Source organism: Entelurus aequoreus, linkage group LG02 (genome assembly GCF_033978785.1).
Source record: "Entelurus aequoreus isolate RoL-2023_Sb linkage group LG02, RoL_Eaeq_v1.1, whole genome shotgun sequence".
Lineage (NCBI taxonomy): Eukaryota > Metazoa > Chordata > Actinopteri > Syngnathiformes > Syngnathidae > Entelurus > Entelurus aequoreus.
In genome coordinates, this window is record NC_084732.1 from 15291941 (window position 1) to 15319575 (window position 27635).

Below are 27635 nucleotides of genomic sequence, written 5' to 3' on the forward strand. Positions count from 1 at the left end.
ATATTGTTTTACTTTCTTTTTTTATTCAAGAAAATGTTTTTAATTTATTTATCTTATTTTATTTGTAATTTTTTTTTTAAAAAGGACCTTATCTTCACCATACCTGGTTGCCCAAATTAGGCATAATAATGTGTTAATTCCACGACTGTATATATCGGTATCGGTTGATATCGGTATCTGTAATTAAGAGTTGGACAATATCGGAATATCGGATATTGGCAAAAAAGCCATTGTTGGACATCCCTATTTATTATTTATATATATATATATATATATATATATATATATATATATATATATATATATATATATATATATATATATATATATATATATATATATATATATATATATATATATATATATTTTTTGCATTCTATTTTAGTTACTTTACAACCCCCTGGTGCTGTTTTGTACTGTTTTTGTACTGTTTTGTACTGTTTTTCTACTTACTTTGGTTATTATTTTCAACTGTTTGTAAATGTTGAAATTTATAAATAAAGGTTTGTATAAAAAAATAATAATAAATAAAAATAAAAATGATTAAAAAATAAACTGAAACCGAACTAACAGACACACCCTTCAAAAGGAATCAGCTGACCGATCGATGCGCTCCGCCTGCACTTGCTTCCCGCGGACGCACAGACATGACTAATCGACGCAGGCGGCAATCGCACACACAGAATCATCGATAAGGACGCAGCTGTCATCGTCTAATGCGGAAGTCGGGGGTAAAAAAGTGACGCTGTCCTCGGCAGCGGGGTGTTCTGTCCGCGGGTGTCAGTCATGGTGTTCGAGTCTATGGTCGGTGACCTCCTCAACAGGTTTATCGGAGACTACGTGGAGAACTTGGACAAGTCCCAGCTCAAGATCGGGATCTGGGGAGGTGAGCTGCGCAGCTAGCTAGCTAGCGACGGTAGCGTTACGCTCCAGAGCCAGACTTGGAGCAGTTTTGTCGCTATTCAAAACTCTCTTCTCTCTCTGCAAATAAATCCTGATTACAGTGAACCGTGGAGCATAAAACTCCACGCAACAAGGTCTTATCTCAACTTCGGCATTCATTTGAGCGTTAGAATTTAATTCGGTGCAAATGTTATTGTCAACAAATAATGATTTATTTATTATTTGCTCAATATTTACAGGTGCATTAATGCACCTGTAAATATTGAGCGGTTTGTCATGCGCAGCCATTGGCAATATTTCATCCACTTATGTAATTTAAAATACAATATGACACTTTAAAGTAAAATGTATTTATAAATGTGTGTTTGTAGAAACACTATCTCGTCATAATTCGCTTCATGTTTTCCCGCCTTTGTATTACGTCATCACACAAACAATTAAGCCATAAAAATAATTCAATTGTCAGTCAGAAGGAGCCACTTAGTTTTGTTTAAGGGGAACTGCACTTTTTGAGACTTTTGCATATCCTTCACAATCAATATGTAAGACAAACACATAAGCCTTTTTTTTTTAATGCATTGTAACTCGTAAATAAACGCTTTAAAAAAAGGAGAAATATAATCTTAAGAGAAGGAGAAATATAATCTTAGGGAACAATTTAATTTAAAACATTTTTACGCACGTACAACACTTAAGACCTTCAGTATATCAGTATGTGGAATTAAATTATGGAATTGGATTAAAAGCAAATAAATCAAACAATGTACTAATATGATCCACTTCAAGAAACTCTTCAAATTTAAAGTGTTTACAAAGTACAAAGAAGAAGAACCATGATAAACATTCTGAATTGATCTCACCCATAAAGCTTACCATGAATTGATTACGTGGACCCCGACTTAAACAAGTTGAAAAACGTATTCGGGTGTTACCATTTAGTGGTCAATTGTATGGAATTGTACTGTGCAATCTACTAATAAAAGTTTCAATCAATCAATCAATCAATCTATTCATTAGTTTTCAAGATAATCTTACTCATCTCACCATATGAAATATATCTTACTTCACCCAATTATTGTTTATTTATTTTGATTGTTATTACTTATGGAGTATATTGTGTATAAATTGAGAACAGGAAGTGAACAAAAGTTTTAGCAACTGCTATGTAAAGGAAACGGGGTAGGATTAAATAAGCTCTGCTTCTTCCTACTCCTTTTCGAACATGTTGAATAGAGAAACTGGAAAACTGTGATGTATCATGTTGTACGCATGCGTGTTCCAAATAAACTCAAACTCAACTCAACTCAAAAACAAAAGGCAGTTAACAATGGAGCCTGTGGTAGTCGCTGTATAGTGCTCTAAAAACATCCAATCACCTCAATCAAGGTTTTATATACATGCTGTAAGTATATATGTAATTTAGTAACAGGCACATTCATAATAACATGTCATATTTACCTATTTTGCTCATTTTAAGCATTTGGCAGCATATTAATTTTACGGACGCATTACACCGTTCGCTATTTCCTTTAACATACAACTGCTTCTACTCATGGCAGACTTCATCAAAGACAACAGACATACTGAAACAGACACTTACTGTACAATGTCTGCTCTCACTGGGATGACGACCAATGGGATGTTCATACATTCCCGTTGAGATGAAGAAAAACCAGCATCTTTTCGTGTCTTTCTCGCCATTTCCGGGTATAAGTTGGATGTCATAGTTGACCAACTTAATACTATCTAAGTGAGAGGCATGATTTATAATCTAGAAACAACTTTTACCAGTTCAGAGGCGGTGCAGCAGCGCACCGGCTGATGATGTCAATATGATCTGTGATCAATGCACTGCTAAAAGTAGGTACTTAACGTTAGCCCGTATAATAACAAAATCGCTAATACTATTGTTGAGTATTGTTGGCGGTTTAATGGGCACAATAGACGCAATGACGCCATTACCTTGACTTGTATTTACAAGTTAAAATGCATTGAAAAAAGACATATGTGTTCGTGTCTCACAAAAGGATTGTGAAAAATGACAAAATAAAAGTGTAGTTCCCCTTGAAACGTTGCCCGATTATGCTTGTTACTCTGCTGTGAGGACACACAAACGCACACATAATTATTAAAACACAACAACATTTTTGATAAGTCCACTGGAATGTTGTAAATGTGTAACCTTCTGATGTGACAGTCACAATTAGAAATTGAATTTATGGCTCTTAGCAGGGAGCCGGATCTTGTGGAGCTGTTCCTTTTAAAAGGGCCGTTCAAAAGACTGGCTCGTTATTATAGTTTTTTTTTGTCTTTTTTTTTTTTTTAAAGATGTGGATCAGAATATTTACATTTTTCATAAATATTACTGTATTGGTAAGAATTATTCTGAAATATTGACAATATTTCTTTGTGTTAACTGTACAACAGGGAAGGGATTCATATGGCCCCATTCGCTGGGTAGATCTTACGTTAGAAGAAGCTGGTGGGGTTGGTTAATCATTTTGCAATGCAGTCTGCTGAAAAAGATGGAAAGCGCTACCCTACATAGCGATTTATGCTGTGGTCAAAGTTGGAATTGCAACAAAACACATTTTAAGATATTCAACACTTGACTGCCGTTTGGTGGCTTAAGTGGATTGTGCATCCCCCCAGTTTGTCACGTTTCATGTGTCAGGTAAACTGCAATGAATGGGGCTACACAAATTCCCTTCCTACTGTAAATATTCCTTAAGGTGGTCCCACAGTAATATCACTATTTACAATTTTTCCTGACCTAAAGAACGTTGGAGCATTTTAATGATACAGATAAAAATATACAAATAACAAGTGAGACTAAAATGTATATAAAAGAGTAAATACAATTAAATAAAAACTAGGACATCATAGAAAAACTTAAATAGGACATAAGAAAATTGTAAATAGAAAATTGTGCGTACGCTTAACCTACATCAGAACAATAAGCCATAAGAGTGAATCTAAATTAAATAAAATAACTTAATGAAATAAAAATCAATAAACAAATAATTTGAAAAAGTTTTATTTTTTAGTCCAGTTGCCTTGTGGGGTACATTGTATCTGCATGTGCATAAAAACAGCTCTCAACTGCCAATCGGTTCTCATCGTTCACTTATAAGAACCGTTCAAAAGACTTGAATCGTTCATGAACGTCACATTTCTAGTCACAGTGTTAGCGTGCAACATGCGCAGTGTTGTTGTTGTTGCAGAGAAAGAAGTGTAATCAGGTAGTTTCTTTAGCACTAACAAACCTGTATGTCAGGATGACATCCTGCTGGCTTCACATGTTTGACACACATAAAAGCATTCTGCCTTTATGGAGCCATCAATCAACCCTGTAAGGAACAGAAAGTAGCTGAGGCTGGTTTGTTGTCGTCATTTGATCCTTTTTTTGAGCGCCTGTGACTGAAAGTCATTTGGGGAAATAACAAAAAGCACCGCTTATACTGTTACGCTCCCGGGGGCGTGGGAGCCTCGCCCGAGTGACTTGACAAAAATGTGAAAAGACTTTCAAATTTAGTGTTTAAAAAAACAAAAACATTTTGATCATTTAAATGCTGTCCTATTTCCCAAATATTGTGTGTCACCTGCATAAAAACATTGTTGCCCCACAGTAAATCAAATAAACTCTTCTTTCTTCTGCATCCCCTTAGGAAATGTTGTGCTCGAGAACCTGAAAGTGAAGGAAAATGCGCTGGTAAGGCTGCCGCTGCTCCCCCTCTTTTCTCTGATGTCATCATCATCAGCCAGTATAAACTATCCATCCATCCATTCATTTTCTACCGCTTAAAGAAGTATACATATTTAGCTGTGATCTTCTTTCAACCATCATTTTTATGCATATTTTCACCGATTGAAATCAGCTCACACTTACATGGAGCCCAGAAAACATTGTGAATGTTTATCTTTTTATTGCCTGTGCATGGATCCTATAACAAGCCTATCTTAACAACATTTACAAAAACATAAGCTCATGTTGCACATTTTTTTATGACACAAATAAAAACGCTCCCTTTTACCCGTCCACACACAAGCAGTGAGTTTTACAGCATGGCCAGTTGTGCAAATTAGACAATGACATGATTTAGTGCACCCTGAGGAACAAAATGGCATTAGAAATAGGTTGTGTGAAATTAGTGCATTATTTGCGATTCAATAATCCCAGTCATAATTAGGGTGTTATGATTTTTAATGGCGTCAATCTAATTTATAATATCCAACGTTTCTGCCTCTGTATGCCTTTGTGTTTCTTCGCCCTCTTCTTGTGCTTGACTCAGAGCAGCAACATCATAATATCTATAAACAACACTCCCGCCATGCAGCACAAAGATAATACAGTATGCATGCAGCCACGGCAAAGAAGAGCTTTCAATTATTATCTAACAAATAGTGTAAAATATTCATAATACGCCTGAAGGAGAACTGCACTTTTTTGAAATGTTGCCTATTGTTCACAATTATTATGAGAGACAAAAACACACGTCAACCCTAATTTGAACAAAACCTTTTCAAAACAGATTCCAAAAGCTTCCCTTGGCTTCTGACGTATGACTTATTGTGTATGCACAGAGTTGGCCAAAAAAACATATTTTTAAAAATGTATTTTCCAAATTGTATTTACAAAGTCACAGAATGTTAATCTAATAAAATAAAATACACAAACCCCTGCTTTAACCCATTCACTGCTTTACAATATTTAGGATTAAAAAAATTACAAATCAATTGAGAAAACATGCAAATACAATACTAAAAAAAGGAAAAACAAATATTAGTAAAAGCAACAGTGTCAATGAATCTTCTTTTTTTTTGTGTGTGTGTGTTCAGCACTTTGTTTGCCACTTGCCTGTGTATTAATTGTGCTATATAAATACAGTTAGATTTAATTGGAATAATGACAACAATAGTAATATCAATAAATTGATTCTTCAAAAAAAAAAAAAGCAAAAAAGTTGTATTTTATATTTTTTAAATCGATTTTCAAAAAATGATTAAACAGTAACAATTGCGATTTGGATGTAAATGGATTTTTTGGAGCACCCCTAATCTTTATACTAATGTAAACAATTTAAATGAAAATACTTCAAGTTGAGGGCTTTTCTCAGCATTTCTGGTGAGATCAAAAAAGAGATTAATTACATTTATTAATTACAGTTAATGATTAATTGATCAGCCCTGCGATGAGGTGGCGACTTGTCCAGGGTGTACCCCGCCTTCCACCCGATTGTAGCTGAGATAGGCTCCAGCACCCCCGCGACCCGAAGGGAATAAGCGGTAGGAAATGGATGGATGGATGGATTCATTGATCACACATTTTTCCTGAATCACTTCACAGCACTAATTACCAGTGAGTTGTAGTGGTGACATTGTTCTTGTATTTTGTATTTTAGAGTGAATTTGATGTCCCGTTCAAGGTGAAGGCTGGACAGATAGGTGAGTGGCTGTCAATCAAAAGGTGACGTCGCCTGATGGCGTGGTCATCTCTGTGTTTAGAGCGCATGTGATGAAAGTTCTGATGTGTCATGTTGAGCCAAAAAAAAAAAGACTACTGTATATGTGCAGATAATTTGTTCATATGCATCTTGACTATGGAGGTTAATTTGTGTCTTTATCCTGAAATCTTTTTTTTGGTCACATAATTTATGTAACTGCATTTTTTTCATTTGAATTTTGTGAACTTAAATTTTGTACACAATTTTCGTAGAATAAAAAAATAGAGAAAAATTCAGTGAAAAAAATTCAGTGCAGAAAAATTCAGTGTAAAAAAATTAATTGCAGAAAAAAAACGTGTGTAAAAATTTAGTGTTAAGGAAAAAAACAGTGTGTAAAAGTTCCATGTTAAAATATTCAATGTAAAAAAATCACTGTATTAAAATTATGTAAAAAACATTTAGTGTATAAAAACTGTGTATTCAGTGCAGAAAAATGTGTTGCTTCAAAATGTAAGAGCCATCCATTTTCTACCGTTTGTTCCTCTTGACTTCTGCTAGATAAAGACTGAAGCACCTCGTTGTCTGGTTCTGAGACAGGATCGATTCAGTCTTAATTTACTAGAATTGAATATGGAGTTTTGAAGCAATGAATATGTCTGCATTTTATTTCTGGGCACTGAATTTTTATACAATGTTTTTTTTTCCACACTACCCCAGGGCAGCTGTGGCTACAAAAGTAGCTTACCACCACCAGGTGTGAATGAATGATGGGTTTTTAACATGTAAAGCGACTTTGGGTACTTAGAAAAGCGCTATATAAATCCCAGGTATTATTATTATTATTATTATTATTATTATTATTAAAACACTGTAGTTTCACAAACTGAATTTTTAAACACGCAAATTTTTCTCACTATTTTTTATTTAATAAAATTTGATTAAAACGCAAAAAATTCACATTTAGTGTCAAAAAAAGCTGTCGTAATGAAGACACAAATGAACCTCCATACTCAACCTTTTTTGTGTCAGGTACGCTGACGCTGAAGATTCCCTGGAAGAACCTCTACAATGACGCTGTGGTGGCGACCCTAGATGGACTCTACCTGCTGGTTGTTCCCGGAGCCAGTAAGCAAACTTCCTGTTACTTGAGTGACAGCTGCCATTGTTTAGTGTGTACACAAGATTTTGATGCATGACAGGGAATATAAGCCTCATCTCGACTCCACAATGGTCCTGGGAATTCTAACGAGGCGACAAAACAAGGAAGTGGTTGTGCCATGAAGCGGTCACATGTTCTGGCCACGTCCAAGCCACTTATTTCCCAAACTAGCACACGTGTTGTTTTGTGTGTTCTCACATTACGTGTGTGTGTGTTCCAGCTGGATCTCAGCTGATAACATGTCCCTTTAACGGTAAGGCTGACGCTCACGACTGTGGTTGAGGTCGCTTCAACCGCCGCTCTTCTGTCAGGCTGTTGAGGAGTTCCTGTTAGGCTGCTTGATCCCCGATTTACTGGAAAAATATGTCATGTGACCAATCACAAGATGGTGCTGTGCAGCCCATTTAGCGCTTGGTATGGTCTGAGTGGTCTTAGCTGCAGACTAGTCTGGGCTTTCACTGGGTCATCCTTCTGGTGGGTTCTGGTTTCTGCACACTCTCTGATGTGGACACCTCTGAGACAACTACCCATAGAACTATGCTAGCTGAGGTGTTGACCTTTTTGTCTTCTTGGCAGCCATCAAGTATGACGCGGCTAAGGAGGAGCGCTACCAGCAGGAGGCGAAGCAGCGCGAGCTGCAGCGCATCGAGGAGGCGCTACAGATGGCAGCCCGCCGAGGTGAGCCCCTTTGGCCTCTTCATTGATGGTCACTCTGAGCTACGATAATCCCCCACCTCTAATATTGGAGATTTCAACACGAAACTGTTAGACACAACAATAATGGCGTATTCCAAGCAGGAGCTCAACTATGTGACAATAGAACCTCTAAAGTGGAACACCCTATAGGTGGGCAATACTGGGAATTATAGTATCGATCCGATACCAAGTAAATAGAGGGCTAGTGTTGCTGATACTGATACTTTTGACTAGGGTTGTCCCGATACAACCTTCTCACTTCCCAAACAAAAGCTATATTGCAGCCTTGACTATTGGCCAATATCAATCTGATATGATATCAGCAGGACTAATACAGGCTTGTTTACTTAATTTATAGTGTGGAATGTTACAAAAGGCTTAATAAAGTGATATGATGTAATCATGTGAGCTCTGCATGCTGGATCTTGGCGCTGCTGGATAAAAGTGCTCGAGCGCAGTCTAAAATGGACTGGATACTATTTTGTTTTTATACCTTGTTTTCTTACAGTAAGTATGTTGCCATGGTCAAGAAGTAGGGGTGTTAATCATTGGGCATCTAACGATTTGATCCGATTCCGATTTCCTGAGGTGATTATTCAATTTGTAATCAATTCTCCAATGAAACCGATTCTCGCAATGTATTTCTATTATCTGTTAGAATACCGTATTTTTCGGACTATAAGTTGCAGTTTTTTTCATAGTTTGGCCGGGGGTGCGACTTATACTCAGGAGCGACTTATGTGTGAAATTATTAACACATTACCGTAAAATATCAAATAATATTATTTAGCTCATTCACGTAAGAGACTAGACGTATAAGATTTCATGGGATTTAGTGATTAGGAGTGACAGATTGTTTGGTAAACGTATAGCATGTTCTATATGTTATAGTTATTTGAATGACTCTTACCATAACGTAACATATTACGTTAACATACCAGGCACGTTCTCAGTTGGTTATTTATGCCTCATATAACATACACTTATTCAGCCTTTTGTTCACTATTCTTTATTTATTTTAAATTGCCTTTCAAATGTCTATTCTTGGTGTTGGGTTTTATCAAATACATTTCCCCCAAAAAATGCGACTTATACTCCAGTGCGACTTATATATGTTTTTTTCCTTCTTTATTATGCATTTTCGGCCGGTGCGATTTATACTCCGGAGCGACTTATACTCCGAAAAATACGGTACTATGTTTCAAAGTGAAGACGCTTTTAAAGGCTCTCACAATGGAAATTTTCAGTTTTTTCTCTGCTAAACTAGCAAGAAGAAACGTTAGCGGGAACTTGGAGCTTAGAACAGACTGCTTGTATCAGAGTTTTTATATCGGACGTTTTAGATGCTAGCTGATGTAATCCGATTTTGGCTGATATCGGACTGTTATTGGATATCGGATCGGGACACCCCCCCTTTTGACTTGAAAATCATTAATTGTAAATCAAATATTTTCATAGTTAGACATAAAAAAACTTTGTACGAGTTTTTAAATACATTTTTCAACATTATGAGAGCCCCCTAGAAATAAAATAACACCTTTTGGTCAACTTTAAACTCTTTTGATCCAATATAGCAATGCTGCATGAGGCCGAGCCAATCAGTGCCCACCATACTAAACAATGCGCTCTGGTTGGTTTGGTCTCCTCTAGTGGCCAATACAACTGCATTATTAATGTCTTTAGTTTATTTAACAGTTTTTATGGTTGAAAATAATTAATTTAGGCCCAAAAAATTGTAGAAAATGCTTTAAAAATATATATAAATATCTTTTAAAAAATTGCATTGTGGTGAAGCTGCAATATTTGAAGCCCAATGTGGAAAGCGATGACTGTAATAATCTCCATTTTAATCATTCAGTTTTACTACACACATTTTTTTAATTACTTTACCGCAATAATTTCACAACATTATAGAATAAAGTACCTTGTCCTTTAAATGGTAAATGGGTTGTACTTGTATAGCACTGTTCTACCTTTAAGGTACTCAAAGCGCTTTGACACTATTTCTACATTTACCCCTTCACACACACACATTCACACACTGATGGCGGAAGCTGCCGTGCAAGGCCCTAACCACGACCCATCAGGAGCAAGGGTGAAGTGTCTTGCCCAAGGACACAACGGACGTGACTAGGATGGCGGAAGCCGGGGATTGAACAAGGAACCCTCAGGTGGCATAGGCGTTCTACTCCCCTTTTTTTTTTTTTTTTTAAGAAATAAATAAAAATTACAGTGAATGTGATATATTAAAAAATAAATACAATAAAAATGAAGTCAAGAAAAAAGTTAATAATTGTAGTACAAAAAAAATACACATAACTGTCTGAGGAAAAAAGTCACTATTGCAAAAAACAAATAGAGCAACAATTTAACAAAGATATAAAATTGTCAAATGTAAACAAAACCACAAAAATAATACCATTACACGCAGATATTTATGAAAAATAACGTCAGTGAGTAGAGCAGAGAAGGGAGAGGAAAAGCATTCCTGACAGACTAGAAGAGATGCTGCAGTCCTATAATAAACTCTGTGACGTATAGAAGAAATCCTGCAACAGAAGTATCAATCCCATCACGCTAATATCGATCTATAACCGAGATCTCACTACTATCGACAACAATTAAGCTACTATCGATATTTAGATCTCACTCCTACTATAGAACACAAAATTGTTGGGATCTCTACATAAAACTTCAAACATTGCCTGTACACTTAAAGGGGAACTACACTTTTTTGGGAACGTTGCCTTTCGTTCACAATCATTATGAAAGACATGATGACAGATGTATTTTTTTTTTATTGCATTCAAAATACTAAATAAATGTCTGCTTACAACGGAGCCAATGGGAGGTCCTCTATTCCGCCCATAAAACCCAAAACAAAAACATCCAGAAAGCGCCCACAATACGCCATTTACATTTTGTGACTTGAATATTAACCAAGTATTAAGGATATTGTTATTATAAGCGCTAACACAGACAAACTATTTGTAGCGGCACCGTGATCACGACCTTGTGTGCCAATGTTGACATCCCTCGTTTCCTTGCTCGTCAAACTTTATTGTAGATCATAAATCATGCCTCTCACCTGGATAGTAATAGGACGAGGATGTAATCCGACAAGTTGGTACACTTTGACAGCCAATTTAGACCTGGCAATGGCAAGAATGACACGAAAAGAGGCTTGGTTCCACCCCCCTTTTCTTCACAAGGATTATCGTCATCTAATTGGGAACATATGAACATCCTAGCAGTTGGCATCCTAATAACAGCAGACATTGTACAATATGTGATGATTTTTTTGGCTCTCATGAAGTCTGCAGTGAGTAATAATCAGTGATGTAGTAGAAATTAATGTGCCGCGTATGCTTAAAATTATCAAAATATAAAATATTGTTATAAATGTGCCTGTTACTACATGATGTATATACTTAAATAATGTATATAAAATCTTAATGGAGGGATTTGCATGTTTTTTTAAGGGCGTTAAAGGCAGAATACTTTAGGCTACCTTGTAAGCGGACTTTTGAGCATTTATTTACTATTTAGAATGCATTAAAAAATACATCCGTCATCATGTCTTTCATAATGATTGTAAAAAATAGGCAAAATAAAAATAAAAAAGTGCAGTTCCCCTCAAAAGCTTTTACGGTGGCCACAGCTGGACTCTAGAACAGATCATTTCCATTTCCAATATTTCTTAAGTTGAAAAAAACAGCTTCTAAATCTGAACAATTCAGACTGTCCCTGAGACTAGTGTCCTGGAAGGGATTGTGTTCCACTTTAGAGGTTCTACTGTATGTTACATGACGTGCGGTTCTAAGGAGAAAAAATCAAAAAGAGTTCTACTCCAGTGAAAGTGTTTAACGAACGTAACAATTTTGTGTTGTGTTGTGTTCACGCTGCGTTGACTGTCAGCGTCTCACACTGGCGAGCTGCTCTTCAGTCTGGAAAGCGTTGTTTATAAGGAGCCCGTGGATGGTAAAACACACATGCATGCATACCTGAAAGTAGCACTAGCGTAGCACCGGCATGCTAAAGCTGGTTCCCGTGATTGTATTGTGGAATTTAATGTTAAAAAAAATGTGTGTTCCTTTTCGTCCCGATAGACACATTCATATCATCCAATACACATGTAGACGTAAATGTGCAAAGGTTTTATTCAGTTTTTCAAACTACAACATGAACCTCCAAATGTCTTTGCTGTGCGTCCTAAACTCTGCTCAGTGATTAGTTGCTCTACTCACACGTCCACCTACCTCCTCCAGGTGGGCGCTTTTGACCTCATTCTTTCTACTTCTCTCCTATTGACTGCTTTCTCTTTCTTTAATGCTGCCAAAGTCCCCAAAGGACATAAAAAATTTAAAAAGCACAAAAAAGCTCTGAAGAAGCTGAAACATCGCGTGAACAAATCAGGTGAGTCTAATGATTTTTACTGCCAATCAAAGATGGCGTTAACCTCCAGAGTGAAGTTTCAACTGAGCAAAAAAGATGTGATGTGGTTTTTGGGAGCATCTTCATCGCCTCAAAGACGTTTTACTGATTCAAGCTTTTGTCTAGGACCGCGTCTGGTCAGTCCGGGTTTAGATCTGAGGAGTCTTCTGTTTGCTGCTTCCAGAAAAGCCTCAGGAGGAGAAGAAGGACACGTTCATGGAGAAACTGGCCACCCAGGTGATCAAGAACCTGCAAGTAAAGATCAGCAGCATCCACCTGCGCTACGAGGATGATGTAAGCTTTGCTTTTTAAAGCCAGGCTTAAGAATCAGGGCCTTGTGTAGGAATTTTTAGGTTAAAGTTCCAGTCAGGATTTGGTTATGTCTACTCGGCCTGGGCAATATGGCTAAAAACTGTTTCATCATCTGTGTCATCATTATGACCTATCAAAAATATATACCAGGACAATAAAATGTTTTAATTAAAAATGTAACCTTCTTCTGATTGTAATCCCCCCAGCTATCAATGCAGAAAGAAAATTATATGTCAACACAAGCATGGAAAACACTAAATCAATGTAAACAAAATTCTAAAATCACATTGAACACTCAACCATAACCTCTTAGAATGCAAAAATAAGGAATATGTAAGAAATGCTCAATAAAGTGTAACAAAATAGTGCAAAGTGTGAAAATGTAAACATAGAGAAACCTGAGAAGATCTTTTTCTGCAGTTGGAGTGCCAGGAAGTGTTGACTGTGCTCTAAAGGGTGAGCGCGGCTAAGGTGGTGTGGTGTTACCGGTCTTGGTGGGGACAAGCGCCTTTTGTTTGTTTGTTTGTGTGTGTGTGAATAATAATGGAAGTATAATTGTTTGTATATACTATATAATTGGTACAAAGGTTTAACTAACATGTGTACAGGGATGCTTCACATGTCTTTACTGTGTATATAATTCAACAGTGTTTATGTTGTGCAAAGGAAATTTTATACTTTTTAGAAGCTCATCTTGTATTTGACATTGTTTATAGGGTTAGGCGCAATAAGTGTTCAACTTCAGCCTAAACCCTTTCGGTCTGCAACATTTTAAATTTTTGAATGTACAGCTGTGTGTGTGTAAAACTGTTTGTTTATTTTGTTGACCACTGACCAAAGAAATAATAAACTAAACTACATATATATATATATATATATATATATATATATATATATATATATATATATATATATATATATATATATATATATATATATATATATATATATATATATATATATATATATATATATATATATATATATATATATATAAAAGGGCTGGGCGATATATCGCGTTTGTAAAATATATCGATATATTTTTAAACAAGATATGAATTAAGAAAATATCGTAATATCGCTATAATTTATTTCCTGTTAAAATGACCAAACGCCGCTTATTTGTTGTGTTCCTTGTTCTCCCCCGCTTGATGGGCTACTAAACCCCTCCCCTTCCTCCTTCCAAGACGTGCTTGCATGTATAAGAACATCCATGATTGGTTGGTTGTTTACTATGAGGAGTCACAATTGGTTAGAGACAGGCCAATCAGAGGCAAGTGAAATCACAAAGTGCCTGCCTGCAAACGTATTTTTTTATCAGAGTTTGATACATTTTGTATTATTTGCACAGCTACGTTATTTATTTTACGTAGAAAGAATATTTTTCTATTTTATTTATGTTGTGTAATTCTGTGCTACTTAAACAATTTATTTTCTGTGCTGTTTATACCCATCTTGACTAACTGGGTTAATAAATGTGCCACTGACTGTTTACAGTACAGTTGTCATTCACTTCAATTTCACTGAATATCGCTCAAAAATGAATATCTTTATATGTATACTTTCACCGAAAAATATATCGAGATATATATCGAATATCGAGTTTAAGTAAAAATATATCGAGATATACTTTTTCGTCCATATGGCCCAGCCCTAATATATATACAGTACATACTGTATGTATGTATGTATACATATATATGTGTGTGTGTGTATATATATATGTATGTCCATACTATATATAAATATATATTTAACGTTTTATGAAACACACTTTGTGTTGATATCGATTACGTGTCTATCGCAATATATATTGATATCGATTTATCACCCAGCTCTACTGTCTACTGAAGTTGAGGTCCAGCTTTCCATTAAGGCTTTGATTATGAGTGCTCTGGTCATGAAACTTGACTTACCTGGAGATGTTTGTGGATTTTTAGGTTTCTGACCCACAGCGCCCCCTGTCCATGGGAGTCACTCTGTCGGAACTCAGCCTGCAGGTAAGACATGCCCGTGTGTGTTCTTGGTCTGAAGACGTCTTCTCATCCTGCTCTTGCATCTTTGTCTTCCCTTAGACCACTGATGAGAACTGGAAGTGCTGCATCCTCAACGAAGCAGCAAAGATCACCTACAAGGTGACGATTTCAATCATGTGTAGATCTCGTTTGTTTGTTCTTATCATCATTGATGCATTTTATGTTTGGACCTGTTAGCTCGGCCGTCTGGAGTGTCTGTGCGCCTACTGGAACGTCAACAGTCAGATTTTCTACAAAGACTCATGGCAGGACATTGTGGTGAGTTTGATGAGGTCACAAACAAGCTACAGTATGTACAATCTTTGGAAACAGGGGAGCATGGCTGTGTCCCCATTCACATGTATGCTGAAACACGTGCAAACTTGATAGCACACGTAAAGCTGATCTAATAAATGTGTGCAAAGTGGATTGCGTCTGTTAAGTGAGCAAAATAAGGCGTGCAATCCATTTTGCGTCTCTGTCTTCATCAATATACAAAATATATGCTGATCAGCAAAAGGCCCACAATACTGGGAGAAGAAGATGCAAATATAGATAATTTAGCTCGCGTAATGTGATTTATCAACACTCTTCACTCTTTTACGTCTTTTTGTCATGTCAGAATGACGAGAAAACTGACAGTCACACACACGGCTGCATGATCAGTGCTCGTGCTGCACAGACAGATGATGGACAGACGAGAATCCTCCGTCCTACATGTGTGTGTGTCAACATTTTGCACGGTCAGAAATAAAACATATTAGACACATCGTTTATTTAGCTACATAATTTTATAGCTGCTAGAGGAATTAAGCGGCGAATGAAAACAAATTCTATTGATGCATTTGGTGTCTTTTAGTATTTTTTTAATGACGTTTGTTTAATTTACGTATAATATGTATTATTAAAATACTTCTTATATGAAAAAAAACAACCTAAATATTAGCGATATTATCGTCCGATAAATGCTTTAAAATGTAATATCGGAAATTATCGGTATCGGTTTCAAAAAGTAACCTTTATGACTTTTTAAAACGCAGCTGTATGGAGTGGTACACTGACGTAGGGAGAAGTACAGAGCGCCAATAAACCTTAAAGGCTTTTCACACACACAAGTGAATGCCAAGCATACTTGGTCAACAGCCATACAGGTCACACTGAGGGTAGCCGTATAAACAACTTTACCACTGTTACAAATATGCGCCACACTGTGAACCCACACCAAACAAGAATGACAAACACATTTCGGGAGAACATCTGCACCGTAACACAACATAAACACAACAGAACAAATACCCAGAACCCCTTGCAGCACTAACTCTTCCGGGACGCTACAATATACAACCTCCCTACCCCCTACCCACTCACCTTGTTACATTGTTTAATGCATCCAGCGGGGCATCACAACAAAATTAGGCATAATAATGTGTTAATTCCACGACTGTATATATCGGTATCTGTTGATATCGGAATCGGTAATTAAGAGTTGGACAATATCGGAATATCGGATATCGGCAAAAAAAAGCCATTATCGGACATCTCTACTAAATATGCATTTTTTGCGTTTTGAAAAAAAAAAGTGGTGTCAATAGATTCAATGCAGTCAATAAGAGTGTCCTTGTGGCGATGCCCCGTACAGTACACGTAAAATCCCCCTTTAAATAAGGCGGTCTGCACCACTTTTCAATTACACAAGTAGTGTTAGTAAACCGCACGCAACACGCCCCCTTATAGTACACGCTATTTTATATATTGCACATGTTGTGTACCGCATGGTGTTAGGATCTCAGTAAATCAGGCCCTTAGTCTTTAGAGTATTTCCATTGAGAAGTGTAAAGGCCGAGTGTGCAGCGATGGACCATTTACCTCCCTCTGTAGTTGCCATCTTGGCTACGTAGAGGAACGGGAGGGACTAACTCAATAACTAGAAATTCATAATTTAAAAGGAGAGAAGAAAATGTTTCCAGTAAATACACAACAACAGTAATGGATCCTTCCCATCATGCCTTGCTGCAGCATGGTTAACCATTAGAGCAGTGTTTCTCAATTATTTTCTGCTACGCTCCCTTAGAAAGAAGAAAACATTTTGCGCCCCTCCCCCTATTCTCCGCCATGACTATAAATAGTATCATTTGTCTATAAAATTGTTATAAAGTACACTTATGCACAACATTGTATCCAAAGTCTTCTCAATAATACGGTGACTGTATCAAACGAAAACTCGGTGAGTGTAGTTTTTTTCTGGCGTTTTAATTTGAAATTGTCGTTATTTTGAAGTTATCGTGCCTAGATTTTACCAGTCCGGCGCACTAGGGAATAGATTTTCCTCCATGCGGCCCCTGAGCTAAAAAGTGTTTGACACCCCTGCACTAAACTGTACATTATTGTTTTACGCTTGTTTACATTGTTACTTTAAATACATCAACTGTAAGTTATTATCTTAAATATTAGCTTGAATTATTTGGGGCATGGTTTACTAAGATCCAAACACCATGCGGTAAACCATACTTGCCAACCTTGAGACCTCCAATATCGGGAGATGGGGGGAGAGGGAGGGGTCTTGGTCGGGGGTGGGGGGCGGGGGGGGGTTGTTTGGGGGCAGGGGGCGTGGTTGGGGGCGTGGTTATTTACAGCTAGAATTCACCAACTCGAGTATTTCATATATATATATATATATATATATATATATATATATATATATATATATATATATATATATATATATATATATATATATGTATGTATGAAATACTTGACTTTCAGTGAATTCTAGCTATATATATATTTTTTATTTTATTTTATTTACATAGAAAAAAATAAAAAATACTTGAATTTCAGTGTTCCAGTGGCTATCCATTAGATGGCAGTATTGTCCTGTTTAACTTCTCTGTTCATGATGAGTATATCATTTCGGCCGCCATGTCTGTAATTTCCTCGTTCTTCTGCTTCGTCTCCATGTTGTGTGCGCAGTTGTGCACTCTATAAAAGCCCTAGATGTTATGACGTCTTTGGGCAGGCAAGCTGTTTATTTTGTGGGAAAGCGGACGTGAGAACAGGCTGTCCCCACTCAGTCTCAGGTCCGCATTGAGCTGGAGGGGGCGTGGCCTCCAGCTCCGGCTGAATACCGGGAGTTTGTCGGGAGAAAATCTCTGCCGGGAGGTTGTCGGGAGAGGCGCTGAATATCGGGATTCTCCCGCTAAAAACGGTAGGGTTGGCAAGTATGCGGTAAACAGGGTGTGCAATACATAAAATAGTGTGTACTATAAAGGGGCCGTGTTGCGTGCGATCTACTAACACTACTTGCAATTGAAAAGGGGTGCAGACTGCCTTATTTATCTTGAATGTATAATAGACTGTATTTATATTATTCACATGTGAATAATGCTGTATAATAGACTGTATTTATATTATTCACATGTAAAAATACCCAAGTGTTTATTGTGAGCAAACTGTGGTGCTGAATTTCCCCCAGGGATCAACAAAGTACTTTCTATTCTATTCTATTTAAACAACAGTAATGGATCCTTCCCATCATGCCTTGCTGCAACATGGTCAGCCATTAGAGCATTGCTTCTCAATTATTTCTGTTACGCCCCCTTAGGAAGAAGAAAACATTTTGCGCCCCACTCTCCGCTGCAAATACCGTAATTTCCGGACTATAAGCCGCACCTGACTATAAGCCGCACCAGCTAAATTTAGGGGAAAATACAGATTGCTCCATATATAAGCCGCACCCGACTATAAGCCGCAGGGTTTTGATGTGTAATTACCGTAGTATATAGGGGTTCCTGCTACCACGGAGGGGATTGTCGGGACTAAGATGACTGTTTGGGAACGCAAAGCGTCCCATTTATTAACAATAAATCTTTCAATCATTCAATCAAACTTTCACATCTTTGACATGGCGAACAGCATTCGTGCAGAGTACAAATAATACAACGGTGCAAAGTAATACAAAGTGCTCGCCTGTACGTTATCAAAATAACCAGCCTACCGGTATATGAAAAGTCAGTCTTTAATCATTGTGTCATCGTCTTCCTCCTGCGTACTAAAACCACCGAAATCCTCTTCGTCGGTGTCGGAGAAGAACAGGCCGTAAATAAGCCGCACCCTTGTATAAGCCGCAGGGACCAGAACGAGGGGAAAAAGTAGCGGCTTATAGTCCGGAAATTAGGTAGTATAATCTGTCTATAAAATTGTTGTAAAGTACACCTGTGCACTGTGAACGAAATATGGAGCATGGAGTCTAATAGACTAAGCTTCATCATTAGAGCCACATATGATGTCCTGCCCTCTCTAACCAACCTACATCTCTGGTATGGAGAGGACCCAGCCTGTCTCCAGTGTACAGCCCCAGCAACCCTCAAACACATCTTGGTAGGTTGCAAGACCAGTCTGACTCAAGGGAGATACACCTGGCGCCACAACCAGGTACTGAAGTGCTTGGCTGCCGAACTTGAGAATAAGAGAGTGGTCACCAATGCCATGCCTCTAAATGCTAAGGCAACCTTCCCACGCAAAACTACTTTCATCCGGGAAGGAGAGAAACGGCGGACCAAGCCATCACCTCCAGACTTAGGCCCACTGAACGCAGCCCGAGATTGGGAAATGCGGGTAGTCTTATGGCTTAGGCTTATCTTCCCACCCGAAATTGCAGCAACCAGCCTGCGCCCAGACCTGGTCCTCTGGTCCATATCCTGCCACCGTGTCTTCATCGTTGAGCTAACGGTCCCATGGGAGGACGCCATCGATGAAGCATTCGAGCAGAAGAGGCTGCGATATGCCAACTTGGCAGCTGAGGCAGAGGCACGGGGCTGGAACGTGAAGGTGTGGCCAGTGGAGGTGGGCTGTAGAGGCTTTGTAGCCAGTTCCACCACAAGGCTCCTGAAAGAAGTAGGAATCAGAGGACAGGCGCAACGCAAGGCTATTAAAGAACTTTCCACCGCAGCAGAACGGAGCAGTCACTGGCTGTGGCTGAAGCGCAGGGATGCAGCATGGGCTGCCAAATAACCACGTGGTGCCACCATGCGACACACACCCAGGTCTGATCAGCCGGTGGTGGGCCAACCTCGGCAGAGGGTGTCTTGTGATAAATGGCTGAAACGCCCAATGACGTCGGGGAACACAACTGAAGATGTGTTGTACTGGTGGCACCACGTGATTAGTGCCAAACTCCACCCCACCCAAGAGGACATCTCCAACCCCATTTAATTGTTATGCTGAATATTTAGGGATCTTTAACAACTAGTCCTATTAAGAATCCTAAAAAAATAAAAAAAATATAGATCAACTTACAACAAAGAATAACTTTACCAACATTGTTTATTAGTCTGTTACAGAAAATATTTAAAGTGCATCAATTTGCCTGAAATGTAAAAAACATTTTTAATCCTGCATTACATGAAGGGTTCTGCAGCTGTGAAACATTTCCATGTCTCCTATCATAATCATGATTTACAATGTAGTAGGATTATTTTTTACATTTAATGATTTCACATCACCCTCAATGGTTTGCACAGGACTATAATCTTTTTGTGGCAGTGGGCTGCCGTGTCATCCTATAATGTGTATAATTGGCCATGACGCATGTGCATGTCATGTTTTGGATGCTGTGGAAGAGACAACAAGTAAAAATGAAGAGCAAAACAAAAATGTTTAGAAAAAAATAAGTTGATGGATTTATCGCTAGTCTTTTTTTTATTTAAAGCTTGATAAATACTAATCCCTCCTGCTGAGTCATTTTATTTTCTGACAGACCAGGTACGTACTAGATATGCTAAGAAGTGGAGATATGATGTATGCCGCCACAAGCTACATTGACAGACAGTCCCGTAATAATGTGTTTATGAGTAAAGGCGGACAGGTAGCGACAAATCTAGTGGTCGTGTGCCACAAATAAATGTATGTAAAACACTGACATTTTTATTTTCAATTTAGCTCAGCCATTAGATGTTAGCACTGTAAAAGATCAAATTAATACTAACTAAATAAAACACATGCCATTTTTCTGCATTGATTATGTGTGATGCGTTGTAATTCCAACTAATCGTGTGTGTTGCAGGATAAGTTGAAATGTGGGATCAGCACTAAGGATCAAGAGCTACCTCAATATCACTACAGTGAGTCCACCAACAACTCAGCCAAGTCTCCTTTTCATCGTTCGCCTCATCTTACTGGCCGATGGGTCGCTTTGTTTGTGCTTTTCAGTATTTAAACCCATCTTTGCGTCCGCCAAAATGCGCATCAACCCAAACGCCGAGCAGGAACTGCAATCTCCAAAAGCCAAGCTGCACCTGGAGGTGCAGGACATCGCTATAGAGATGACCAGACCTCAGGTAACATGTCTGCCTGACTGTTGAGGTCACATGACCACTGTTGTCCATGACTAGCAGCTTTTGACCATCACTTGAATGCATACTGGCTCAGTGCAGATGTTTGTCTGTTGTCATGTGCAGTATGCCACCATGGTGGAGATGCTGGAGTCCATTGACCGCATGGTGAAGAACGCTCCTTACAGGAAGTTTAGGCCTGAAACTCCCATCCATGCCAACGCCAAAGTCTGGTCAGTCCAACACTAAAGCAAACATCACATCACGTAGTACGGGATAGATTTGAGACATTTGGGGTAGTTGCAGTATAGGGACCCTCCCTCATAGAAGGAAAGACTCCTACCAGATTATTTAGTCCTAAGGCTGTTTAAAATGATGAGAGGTGGCTATAATAAAAGTTTAACAATTGAGAGAACCTAGCTACCTAAAGCTCGAAGCAATTTCTAAAATGGACAACCCCCTCATCTGCGTTTGTCCTCCTTGGTTTGCAACGTCTTGGCAGAGATCGAAACTGAAAGTTAACTTGACGTGTGTGCCAAGCTCACACATTCTCCTCCACTCTCTCTCTCTCTCTCTCCAGGCTAATAATGATATATGTGTGTGTGGGGGTGCATAGATATAAAACACAAGGTGCGTTCATTGTGATTAATTTCTTCAAACAGAACCAATGCCAAAGCTAGTAATTTCTAAGGTGTTCCATTTTGTCCAAATGAGGGAAATTATACCACAGCAGCATGCATATTTTATTTCAAATTCGCTGGAACAACGGTGGCTAAAATCTAAATCTCCTCCCGATCTCATTTCCACTAGGTGGCGTTACGCCTTCAACAGTATCCTGGAGGTCCACATCCGCCACACCAGCCGCATGTGGTCCTGGTCCAACATCAGACACCACCGCGAGAACGTGAAGGCCTACAAGTTGGCCTACAAGACCAAAGTACTGAGCCAGAACAAGCTCAACGCCGACACCGAGCGCCACATTCAGGTCCAAAGAGTTTCATGGACACCCCCGCCCCCCTGCCTTCTCAGTGGATCAAACAGCCTCATGTGACTTCTTTGTCTTTCTGCCAGGACCTGGAGAAAGTTCTGGATGTGTTCAGCATCACATTGGCTCGCCAGCAAGCTCAGATGGAGGTAACACTATGGTAGGGCTGGGCGATAAAACGATATCAATACATATCGCGATAGACACGTAATTAGCTATAAAAACATGCTAAAAATGTATAAAATATGTATACAAATTTAAAAAATGTCTAAGTCTAAGTTCGATGATATTTTTAAATTCCATGTCAGAAGAAAGTTCTGAAGTTGCGATTAAGGTTGGTTGCATGAACGAAGGCAGTCGCTCTATAGCAGTGGTCCCCAACCTTTTTGTAGCTGCGGACCGGTCAACGCTTGAAAATTTGTCCCACGGACCGGGTTTTTTAAATTTTATTTTATTTATTTTTTTTATTTTTTTTTATAAAGAAATACAATCATGTGTGCTTATGGACTGTATCCCTGCAGACTGTATTGATCTATAATGATATGTAATGTATATATTGTGTTTTTTATGTTGATTTAATTACAAAAAAAAATATATATATATATATATTATTTTTTTTTTACATTTCTTGTGCGGCCCGGTACCAATCGGTCCGCGGACAGGTACCGGGCCGCGGCTCTATAGTAACCCAGCAACACAGGATAAGATCAGTGGGAGTGACACGCTAACAGCCAATCAGGTAACAGTATCAACTATCAGTATTGTTGTCTCGCTGTTGATTCTTTACATGGAATGAGAAGAGAAAGTAAAAATGAGTGCTGCAGAGACCGAATAAATAAATAAAACTTAACAGTATGGCAGTTTTTGGGGGGATTTTTTCAAACGGATCATAGTCAGACCAGTTTGGTCTGTAAATTTATTAAGTGGCTCGTCCCTACCAAGATCAGTAATACCACACCACCATTAGAGCACAGCTGTTACTTCCTTCCAAGCACTAAACCTGCAAAAAATTGTTATTCTCGAGTTTCTCTATGTTTACATTTTCACGTTTTGCACTATTTTGTTACACTTTATTAAGCATTTCTTACATATTCCTTATTTTTGAATGTTAAGAGGTTATTGTTCAATGTGATTTTAGAAATGTGTTTACATTGATTGTTTTCCATGTTTGTGGTAACATTTTGTTTCCTTTCTGCCTTGATAGCTGAGGGGATTATAATGGAAGGTTATGTGTAAAAAGAAATGGTTACATTTAATATGTTTAGTCCTGGTCCTTATTTTCGATAAGGACCATTTTCGATAGGTCATAAAAAATATAAATGATTTTCAATACCGACCGATATAAAACACTTATATCATGATATATATTTTTAGCCATATCGCCCAGCCTTACACTATGATGATGATGCATAAGGCTACGAGGTATTTAGATCTTTCCCCTTCGTGCAGGTGGTCCGCTCAGGGCAGAAGCCGGGGAGCAAGAAGGCATCGGGGGGGCAGAAGCAGGGAGGAGGCGGTTTCTTTAGCAACTTCTTCAGCAGAAAGGCCAAGAAGGAGGAGCAGGATCCTGAGGAGAGCAAGGAGGCTGAGGGTGGGTGGTCGACTGCGTGACGGCAAGGAAAATGTCAGGTGACGCCAGCGTCTTTCTGCTCCCCAGGTTCAGCTCTGGACGGGATCATGACTGCAGAGGAGAAGGAGAAGCTCTACACCGCCATCGGCTACAGCGGCAGCTCTCACAACCTGACTTTACCCAAACAGGTAGACACGCCCACCGGGCTGCGTGGGTCCTCGTCCGCCGTGTCCATATCCATCTGATCTCTTTCATCTTCATGCCGCAGTACGTCGCCGTGGTGGTCACCTTCCAGCTCTGCAGGACCTCGGTGACAGTCCGAGACCAGCCGGACGTCCCAGAGATCCTCAAGGTCCAGATGATTGACCTTAGTTCTAAAATCTCTCAGCGCCCTGGAGCTCAGGCCATGAGGTGTGTGAGGTCACACGTTGGACTCTCCTGTAATGTGACCGTGTCTACACGCTGACGTGTGTTGTTGTGTGCCCCTGCAGGGTGGAGGCGGCCCTGCAGCACTGGTATGTGACAGGCTTACTGCAGCAGGGGGCGGTGCCCTCGCTCATTGCCTCAGTAGGTGACTCCACCTCTTCACTGCTCAATTTTACCTTTGAGTTGAACCCAGAAGAGAGCGCCGCCGACCAGCTGCTGAGGGTGGACTCGCAGCCCGTGGAAATCATCTACGACGCTGTAAACGCCAACACTGCAGTCAGCGTGTCAAAATCGCAGAATCACTGCTCATCTCTCTGGTTGTTTTCCTTCCTCAGATGACTGTCAACAGTTTGGTGGAATTCTTCAAGATGGGGAAGGGTGTGGATCTGGAGGTCTTGACCTCTGCTACCCTCTCCAAACTGGAGGAGTTTAAAGAAAAAACAGCAACAGGTTGGTTAGATTGTTCTACAGGTTCTCGGAGCTTTAGAACTGTCCTGGAGGCTTCATTAGGGGAAATTTAGACTCAATCTGTCGTCTCCTCCCCCTTAGAATGTTGATGATCTAGCCCAGGGGTGTCCAAACTTTTTCCACTGAGGGTTGCACGCTGAACAATCAAAGCATGCAAGGGCCATTTTGATATTTTTCAAACAAATACAATATTTAGTTGGTTTTCTTTACCTTTAGGGCCTCTCTCAAGTTCGGTTCTGGGGACCCGCTAGGGTCTCAGTCTTAAAAATGTTTTTAAAAAATGCTCATGTAATTAAAAAAAAACAGAAGATTTTATCCAATGCTTAAATCTCTAGATCAGCTTGTCGATATAAAGGTTTTTTTAATTTGTTTTATGCCTTTTTTGTCAAAACCCTGTTTTTATTGCAAAAACACAAAATAGGCAATATTTTACCCCCAAAAATATGTCTAAATAAAATATTTGATCTGAAGGAATGTGGAGGCTTCAATGGGTCAATGTCATGACATAATTTATTGTAATTCATTATTCTTTTTTGGGCAAATATCGTTTAAAAAAATCACACCAAAATTAAAAGTGTTAAAAATTAGAAATTACAATTTTTATTTTTTTTTACTTTCAACGCTTAATCTCTAGATTTAGATCTATTTTATTTTTTAATCTTTGAAAGAAAACCAATTTTTTTATGACAAACACACAAAATATGCAATATTCCTCCCAAAAAAATATTTCAAAGTTGAATATTTGATGTGAAGCAATTGAACTTTTGAATAGGTCAATAATTCATAACAATGATATTGATTCTTATTATTTTTTTAAGCAAGGACAGCTTTAAAAACAAAAAAAAACAGCCTGTATGGCAGCTATGTGTTATTAGTCAACATTGCAACATTTTTTTGTTACATTTCACCTGTTTGCTCTTTTATTCCACTTTTTTTTTGTTTAATAGTATTTTAGGAATGTGCTGCAAACCGTTAAAAAAAACACTTAGGACACCCCTGATCTAGCTTTCTGACCCAGTTCAGCTCAGTTTCAGCTCTTTGCAGGTTTATCCCACATCATTGAGACCCGGAAGGTTCTGGACTTGAGGATAGACCTGCGTCCGTCCTATCTGCTGCTACCCAAGTCAGGATTCTACTGCAACACGTCTGAGCTCATCATTGTCGACTTTGGCAGCCTTAAAGTGAGTCGCACATGAATGAGCCAATGTAGGCGTGGCCTCCCTTGTAGACCACATTCACACACACACACACTGAGTAGAGCGTGCATGCTTAACGTGTGGACACCATGTGTGGCAGTTCAACAGCGTGGAGCAGAACGCTCATCAGACGTTATCGCCATCCTTTTCGTCTCTGGAGGAGATCATGGATCGGGCGTACGAGCAATACAACATAGAGCTGCGAAGAGTCCAAGTCCTCTACAGCAAGTCAGGTACACACACTTACACGCACACAACTTTGCTTGTGGGGAAGGCGTCACACTGTCTTTTCCTGCTCAGGTGAGACCTGGAAGTCAGCTAGGTTGCAGAGTTCGTCCGTCCAGCACATCCTTCAGCCGCTGGACTTCACTGTGCGTTTGTCAAAGTGTATGGTGGACAATGACGCCAGAATGCCCAGGTACGCTTCCCACCTTTCTGACGCCACTGCCAATGACTGGCTCGCACACCTCCGACCTCATCCGCTCTGTTCTTCGTGCTGCAGGTTGAAGGTTTCAGGCGAGCTGCCGCTCCTGCACGTGAAGATCTCAGATCAGAAGATCCAAAACATTATGGAGTTGGTAGACAGCATTCCTCTGCCACACATGGGCTCCACCCCCTCCACTCCAACTGAGAAGGTAACCATTCTAGAACATTAGATATTTCAATAGCATTTCATTAGGGCAACTCAACTTTTATTTGATTGATAGATATCGTTGACTATATTGGGGCGTGTTTCCTTCTGCAGGTGCTCTCATTGGCGGAATCGCGACCACGTGCGATCAGTCTTCCCCCCGCCCTCCTCAGCACGGCAGAGACAGGTTTAATGTTGTTGGTAATTATGATGATGACGCTCCTACTCTAATGTATAATCATTGGGATCAATTCTGTCGCGTGTCAGATTCCGATGAGGACGCCAGCGGGAAGTCCACTGATGACGAGCATCAGCGCTCGGCTGTTGAAGATCTCACAGACCTTCAGTTTAAATTTGAGGTCAAAGAGGTTCGTCTGCTGCCGTTTGCCTCCTTCTACTCCGTCCAGTTCAGGTGAAAGCAACAGTGTTGCGTTCAGGTGCTGTTGGAGCTGACGCGGCAAGCGGACCAGGAGAAGACGGTGCTGTCGCTGAGTGTCTGTCAGCTTGGAGCTGAGGGGAAGAGTCGGAGCTTCGACCTGAGCATCACATCCTACCTGCGCACAGTCGCGCTAGATTATTGTGATGTTCCAGGTAACACATCTGCTAGGAAACTTCTAAACCTGACCTGCTCAGTGGCCTTGTGGTAAGAGTGTCTGCCCTGAGATCGGTAGGTCGTGAGTTCAAACCCATTACCTCCCTGTGTGGCACTCTGCATCAAGGGTTGGAATTGGGGGTTAAATCACCAAAAATGATTCCCGGGCGCGGCCACCGCTGCTGCTCACTGCTCCCCTCACCTCCCAGGGGGTGATCAAGGGTGATGGGTCAAATGCAGAGAATAATTTCACCACACCTAGTGTGTGTGTGTGACAATCATTGGTACTTTAACTTTTAAAATCCCATTTCCACCAAGTGGTCCAGTCGAGTAAATGCTGTTTTTAGCTCCGCTCCGGTGTTGTGCGGTGCAGTTCGTGCATGGGCTTTAACCGGCTTAATCCACCTCCTAACACCGCCACTGTCACGTTACAATTATATAAAACATCAATGATATAGTTTAGAAATCTAATTAG

General features: G+C 39.3%; 1 protein-coding gene and 1 long non-coding RNA gene across 5 annotated transcripts in view; one reads left to right on the forward strand and one right to left on the reverse strand.

Annotated features, from left to right (window-relative positions):
- Positions 1–668: 668 nt before the first annotated feature.
- Positions 669–27635, forward strand: part of vps13c (vacuolar protein sorting 13 homolog C) — a 93595-nt gene continuing 66628 nt past the window's right edge. The window contains exons 1-29 of one of the 4 annotated variants that reach the window (XM_062023006.1): positions 669–886; positions 4572–4615; positions 6306–6348; positions 7377–7472; positions 7727–7759; positions 8083–8184; positions 12121–12183; positions 12544–12618; positions 12821–12930; positions 14889–14948; positions 15024–15083; positions 15162–15242; positions 21025–21082; positions 21171–21298; positions 21419–21525; positions 22103–22277; positions 22364–22426; positions 23727–23868; positions 23935–24035; positions 24116–24258; positions 24339–24531; positions 24609–24723; positions 25786–25922; positions 26038–26170; positions 26238–26355; positions 26440–26572; positions 26683–26755; positions 26836–26936; positions 27006–27159. In XM_062023006.1, the coding sequence (XP_061878990.1) occupies positions 787–886; positions 4572–4615; positions 6306–6348; positions 7377–7472; positions 7727–7759; positions 8083–8184; positions 12121–12183; positions 12544–12618; positions 12821–12930; positions 14889–14948; positions 15024–15083; positions 15162–15242; positions 21025–21082; positions 21171–21298; positions 21419–21525; positions 22103–22277; positions 22364–22426; positions 23727–23868; positions 23935–24035; positions 24116–24258; positions 24339–24531; positions 24609–24723; positions 25786–25922; positions 26038–26170; positions 26238–26355; positions 26440–26572; positions 26683–26755; positions 26836–26936; positions 27006–27159 (2941 nt within the window). In that variant the 5' untranslated portion in view covers positions 669–786. The remainder of the gene's footprint in view (positions 887–4571; positions 4616–6305; positions 6349–7376; positions 7473–7726; positions 7760–8082; positions 8185–12120; positions 12184–12543; positions 12619–12820; positions 12931–14888; positions 14949–15023; positions 15084–15161; positions 15243–21024; positions 21083–21170; positions 21299–21418; positions 21526–22102; positions 22278–22363; positions 22427–23726; positions 23869–23934; positions 24036–24115; positions 24259–24338; positions 24532–24608; positions 24724–25785; positions 25923–26037; positions 26171–26237; positions 26356–26439; positions 26573–26682; positions 26756–26835; positions 26937–27005; positions 27160–27635) is intronic. The other 3 variants (XM_062023016.1, XM_062023024.1, XM_062023033.1) reach the window with 3 other exon arrangements.
- On the reverse strand, positions 12779–15304 carry LOC133631044 (uncharacterized). Its single transcript, XR_009821389.1, has 3 exons — positions 15155–15304; positions 14865–15076; positions 12779–12885 (listed from the first exon to the last, which is right to left on the reverse strand). It is a non-coding gene; the product is annotated as an uncharacterized LOC133631044 (long non-coding RNA).